At 47.1% G+C, this 6251-nt stretch overlaps 1 protein-coding gene across 1 annotated transcript; it reads right to left on the minus strand.

The window, feature by feature from the left end:
* Nucleotides 1-4326: 4326 nt before the first annotated feature.
* On the minus strand, nucleotides 4327-5716 carry LOC119391917 (putative nuclease HARBI1). The gene is made up of 3 exons (XM_037659566.2): nucleotides 5204-5716; nucleotides 4954-5095; nucleotides 4327-4670 (listed from the first exon to the last, which is right to left on the minus strand). The coding sequence occupies exons 1-3, from the start codon at nucleotides 5714-5716 to the stop codon at nucleotides 4327-4329; spliced, it is 999 nt and encodes a 332-aa protein (XP_037515494.1).
* Between the last annotated feature and the right edge of the window lie 535 nt (nucleotides 5717-6251).

The raw sequence follows: 6251 nt of genomic DNA on the forward strand, positions 1-6251 counted from the left end.
CGCGAACCCACATTGCCCCTCGATACAGTCATTCCGTTGCCAGCAGCTCCGACCACTGAATACGCCCTGGACGCTATCAGCCGGGCCGCTCATGCACGCGAAGCCGCTCGTACTCGCCTTCTGACCTCCCAAGAGAACCAACGCCGTCGGTATGATCAACGACACCGCGACGTACACTTTTCGCCCGGTTCTTTGGTTCTGCTGTGGTCTCCGACCCGGCACGTTGGCCTGTCCGACAAACTGCTCTCTCGGTACACAGGGCCATACCGAGTGCTTCGTGCGGTGACTCCCGTCACCTATGAAATCGCTCCTGCTGCCCCGTCGTCTTCATCCACCCCGCATGCCAGCGACATCGTACACGTCGCACGCCTGAAGCAGTACCACTCGCCCAATGACGTTGACGTCTAGATGCGCCGAGACGGCGCCTTTGCCGCCGGGGGTTATGCTACATGTAGGCTGCCGGAATTCATATTGTCGACGCGCGTGTGCGCCCGACGAAGAGGACGAAAGTCGCTAGCTGCTCGAGCTCGGAGCCGGACTGGTCAGCGCTACAGCCGCTCTTGCAAATACATCTTGTGAATAGCGACTTGTAAAAGCGACTCGTCACTCACGTAACTCACGTAACAATATGCAAGATGTCCGCCTGAATTGTTTTTTTTACAAAAAAAATACTCTTGTGCTCTGATGTTGAAACGGGGCCTGCCGGCCCAATGTACTCTTTTCCACAGCTGAGTGGCATCTTGTATAGCACGTGAGGCACACAGTCGGTGTAACGATGAGCATGCTTCTTCGTGCAGGATTTTTTTCTATTCTTTGGTGAGCATAGGGCAAATCTGACCTAACTTACATGGCGCAGAAAACCCCACTTTCACACCACATCGCAATCTTAAGAAGATCACCCAAAGGTATGACGTCAAAGTGGTGTTTTCTGCGCCTTGTAAGTTAGGTCAGATTTGCCCTATGCTCACCAAAGGATAGAAAAAATCCTGCACGAAGAAGCATGCTCATCGTTACACCGACTGTGTGCCTCACGTGCTATACAAGATGACACTCAGCTGTGGAAAAGAGTACATTGGGCCGGCGGGCCCCGTTTCAACATCAGAGCACAAGAGTATCTTTTTTTTGTAAAAAAACAATTCAGGCGGACATCTTGCATATCACTGCAACAAGTGTAAATGCACTTCGAGGCAGCCCACATTAGGAAATCCGGTATCAAGTGTGTAATTACGCCAAGCGTGTATCTAAGTGACAGAGAGATGTATGCTCACCCATGACTCGTTTCAGTTGCTGATAAGATGTGCACATGCGTAAAAGCAGGCTTCATGCTTTTCAATAATTCAGCTGGAAGTCAGTGCCAGTCTATGTCGTTTGTGTGTTTCTCTTGCCTTCGTTTCATTGCGCTGTACATACTCAGTATATTCAACACATGTACCAACCATCAACGGATCCTTCTAGCATAAATTTTACGAAGGAAGGAATTTTTGTCACTTTTTTTTCTTGGCACACTTGCCCATCTACCACTGATGGTATGAAGCCCCAGTATCTGTAACATACAACAGTTCTTTATGTCACCATTTCATTAAGGCACAACTGCAACATTTTAGTATAATGCCCAGCAGGAGTGTCCAAACTGCAATGCTGTACCACCAGCTGACAGTGGACGGCAAATTGAAAGGTGTCTCATTGTTCTAATTCTACATTACTTATGATGCCTCATGGCAAGTCTTTTGCATTTTAATCCTGTCTCACGAAATGGCAACATTGCTTTCTTCAGTGCAATGTCTTCATAGGCTAAATGTGTAAGAAGCGTCGCACACAAAAAAAAATCTTGTGACAAAAATTCCTTCCTTGTGTTCCTTCCCTGCATTCATCTAGTCTCATCTATGTAATGCGTTGAGGCAGGAAAGTCAGATTGTTTTTTATATTTTGTTCATTCTGTGTAGTTTGACGACTTCATAACTTGTCCCTTGCGTCACATTAACTCGGCACATGGTGAATGCATGTTTCCTTTGTTTTCATTGTATGCTTTTTTTATTTTTTGATTAACACAATGTTATGGGAGGTGCACATGCCTTCTCTTTTACTGTGACATGTGTATTTTTGGACACAGGCTGTGATCCCTTTAGTGTTTTTTTTATGTGGTTCACTTTGAATGTAGCCTTTATGTGCAATATTTCTCATTTATAAAAAATGTGCACTCAGTGCTTACTTTTGCATGTGGAGGCGCAATCATTCCTGCCAGTAAACAATAGTTTGTATGCATTTAAATTCCAATTAAGGTGACTTCCAGATGAGCAACTTTCATGAAAATATGTACCTTACTAGTGGCAATACACAATAGACTTAAGAAACATTGTTTGACGTTGTGTGATATCAACAAAGCATACCTTTGCACTTTGTCTTCGGGAGGGAAGTCATGGCAATGTGATATGCTGTATGCTTCCCTGCATTGCAGGAATGCGATGTTTCGAGTACTTTTACTGTTTGACGTAGGAGATACAGCCGTGACCACATACTGGTGGTAGGACACTGTTACGTAAAGTCAACTTAACAGTGTTTTTTTATTAGATTACTGTCAATTACTCATGTAGTGTGATGCATGTAAACATTTGGATGTTTTTTTTTTGTGTGCTCTGTCATCAGCTGCATGAAAGGAACAACCAGTGAAACGTTATCTGCCATTAGTGGTGCATTATTACAACCAAACGCGGTTCATGGTATCGTGTTCTAAGCTACTGTTCTTACAAGATGTACCATACTGTGTGACATCCAATGCAGTTTCCATACAGTAGTTACATTATTGTATAAACAGAATGTGTTGCTTGAATGAATTGTTCGAGAAAAAAAAAGGAATGAATATTTATGCAAGAAATAAAACATCAACTTTGAGGGCTTTTATTTGCGATATGATGCTGGCTTGCATTGTACAAACTGTGCAGACACATTACACAGCTCTTTTTACAAGTACGGACAGGTTGTGTGCATTCATCAACAGTGAAATATTTCCTTTTGTCACGCGATTAGGGTGCACGTACCGGGGTTCCTCGTTTGCAGGGTTTGTACGGGAAGTATTGGAAGCAGCACAAGCATCAAAACGAAATTTAATATTTGGACACACCCTGTGTACATGCTATGACTGCTACTACACTTTGCATCTTGTACTTGTGCTGTAACTAGAAAATTCCAAGTTACTGAGTACCGTTCTTCCAGTACAGGCACTTTACGTTCACGTTATGCTCATTGGTAATTTTACTTTTCTGCATATGACTGCACTTTAAGTGAGGCATGTTCTCTGGCATGGCAGATAATGAATTTCAACAGCATTTCTGTCTCTTGAACACTGTGCGATGGTTGTGTGGTCAACTGACATAGGAACTGGAAGTGGAGTGAACGACGACACTTCTAAAGGAGCGGAAAATGTTGTGTGCGTTGCATTTTTGTGCGATCGGAGGCTTCAATGCTTCCATAGGGAGTGAAAAGACAAACAGGAATGGATGTCAATGAGCACTGCAAAACGACAGCATACAGCTATCTCAGGTGGGACAAAAGAAATGCAGAACATACCTACAGGCAGAACAAGTTGTTCGCCATCTCATTCACAGCAACAAAAATTCTAACAGCTACGTCACAATCGCTCGAATGCCAAGACAAACGAGAGACCTTTCATATGTAAAAAAACAACAACATGGTTGCATTTCAGTGGATATTACAGGGCAATGGCACATACTCGACAGCAGCAGCAGCAGCATCATCAAAGGGGCTACATTTCGTTACTAAGCAATGAAAACTTTCAAATGTAAAAAAAAGTAACATTGCAGTGCATGCTATGCAACACAATTCAGCCACACTGCTTCACCCATCACACAGTTGTGAAAAGAAGTCGCCAGACAAAATATTGGCGCGTAAAAAACAACACAGCTTTTATCCCACCCTCAGCAGCAAGCTTAACACATGAAATGTTGTATGGATATGACCACGCTCCAGTGCAGTGTATGTTCATACTTTTGTTTTACACTGGCTTTTCTGCAAGAATGCATATGTTCTCTTTTCATCACAATTCTTGTACCATGCCTGAAAGAGGTCACACATCAACGCAGTAATAATATGTGTAAATCAATTATTTGACATCTCTTAAATACACACTACTCCAACTGCTGCATTACGCATCTACCAACGATGCTGTTGGCGTCGCAACCGCCGGCGCACCCTCCTCAAGTACTCGTAGTGCTGCGCACGGGTGGTGCCAAAGCGCGCAATGACACCGTCCCGTACTGCGCGCCCTCTTAAATAATAGCTTCTTGTGGCCCTGTTTCGGGTCAAACCCTGTTAGATGGGGGACCCGTTAGAATCTTCGCTGCTGGTGCTGCTGCTGCTGAAAAAGTCTTCAATGCCTTCAAACTCATCAACCGGCTCAGTGGCACCCTCACCTAAGCATAGATTGTGAAGGGAAGCACATGCTGCAATAATGTCAGCAGCACGCTCTGGCTCGTGGTGGAGGGTGCGGTAACGCTGTAAGCACCGGAAGCGGGCTTTAAGCATGCCAATGCACCGCTCCACAATGGAGCGCATGGTGATGTGCTCAGCGTTGAACCTGCCTTCGGCACTGTGCTCGGAAGGATCGCCAGAGACCGGGATGAGGAGCCACGGCTCCAATGGGCAGCCACTGTCACCTGCACAAAGACGGAAATAGTGTACTATGCTACGTACACCCATGTAGCATAACGTTAGTAGTCAACATCAGAGGCCATAATGTTACATCACTGCTGCAACAATTGTCGAGACCCTTAGTGCAGTGCTCTATTCATTTGTTCTGATCACTTGGGCCACATCCTTCTAAAAAGAAGTCGCACAGTGATTGCACTACTACTTTTTTTTGTAACCTTCCGGCAGGGCCCAGGGGTCTCAAAATTTTTTAACACAACTTCTCCCGTGAGGAAAACGTTTTAATCTCACCAAGCAGGTATTCGCCTGGCTCTGCAATGCGCCCCGCCAGGAACCGTCGGCGCAGCCAGGTCGTCTGCCAGACGAACGAGTCATGGTCTGACCCCGGTCGCATAGGGTCGATGGCCAGGATCCGCGTCGCCGCATCGCAGATCTGGGAAAGCGTGCGCGGCGAAAGCCCATTGTTAGCAAGCAAACACAACAAAAGATGCGGGCACGGGCGCAGTAAAACGAAAGGCAAACAAGTCGGAGGTTAACTCACGATCATAACGTTGAGGGCGTAGAAGTGCTTCCTGCACATGAAAGAAGCCTTGCGGGGTCCCTTGGGCGCCTTGATTCCGATGAGGGTGCCGTCGATGCAGCCGATCACTCCCGGAATGGCGCCGAGCCGAAGGAAGCCTTCTTTCACGGCCGCCTTTTCTTCGGTCGTCGTCGGGAAGCGCACCCACCCATTTCGCGCGCCCACTTTCACTATAGCTTGAGCGACGCGTTTGACGCATTCGCTCACAGTCGATTGCGTCATGTGAATCGTCTCGCTCCCGACGGAACCTTGGAAGCTCCCGGTCGCAAAGAAGCGCAGCGCACACAACACCTTTTGTTCCACTGAGAGCCGCGTCGCTCGCACCCCTTCCAGTTCCTCGGCCAGTTGACCACACAACCATCGCACAGTTTCCTTCGAGAGTCGAAAATGCCGCCGAAATTCGTCATCTGTCATGTCAAACGCATCGTCGGGCTCGCGTTGTTGTCGCCGGCGTCGCATGAGCGCAACCGCCATCCCGATCAGCGGAGCCGCCATTTTCGATGCTTTTCCAAACGACCCGCTCTCTGGCGATGCTAAAAATTATGCCTTTTCTCTCTGCATAATGAGTGTGTAAACGTCATTTTGACGTCACGCTTTTTTATGGTTGTTTGATTGACAAATAACATGGCCTCCCTTCGACCAATCGGAGACGACTAATGGCGGCGAAAAGCATAGAAAAAGGAATAGAATCGTTCCGCGATAGCACCCCTGGACACATTGACGCGCTCAAGTGTCTCCCTTTTGGGCGCCTCTTTCAACGAACGCTTCCTACGTGCGTTCGTAATCACCTCAGGGATGTTGCCACCGCCTTCAATGCAACACAAACGCGTTTAGAACGCGCTGTTTTCAGGCTGTGCCAAGGCAGCACAAACGCTACAAACGTGTTTCAAACGCACTGCATTGAGGCGGTGGCGCAGGGAGGAGAGAGAGCGAATGGCGAGAGGAGCGGCGAAGCACTGCACCTAACCTCTCCACACACGCGGGAGCTCCGCCGAGCCAATGCCACCTA

Source organism: Rhipicephalus sanguineus, chromosome 4, assembly GCF_013339695.2.
Source record: "Rhipicephalus sanguineus isolate Rsan-2018 chromosome 4, BIME_Rsan_1.4, whole genome shotgun sequence".
Lineage (NCBI taxonomy): Eukaryota > Metazoa > Arthropoda > Arachnida > Ixodida > Ixodidae > Rhipicephalus > Rhipicephalus sanguineus.

Coding starts and splice junctions, on each gene's coding strand:
- LOC119391917 (XM_037659566.2), bottom strand. CDS start 5,716: ATGGCGGTTGCGCTCATGCGACGCCGGCGACAACAACGCGAGCCCGAC. Junction 5,096..5,203: donor ACGCCCTCAACGTTATGATC/GTGAGTTAACCT, acceptor ACGCTTTCCCAG/ATCTGCGATGCGGCGACGCG. Junction 4,671..4,953: donor GCCAGGCGAATACCTGCTTG/GTGAGATTAAAA, acceptor GTCTTTGTGCAG/GTGACAGTGGCTGCCCATTG.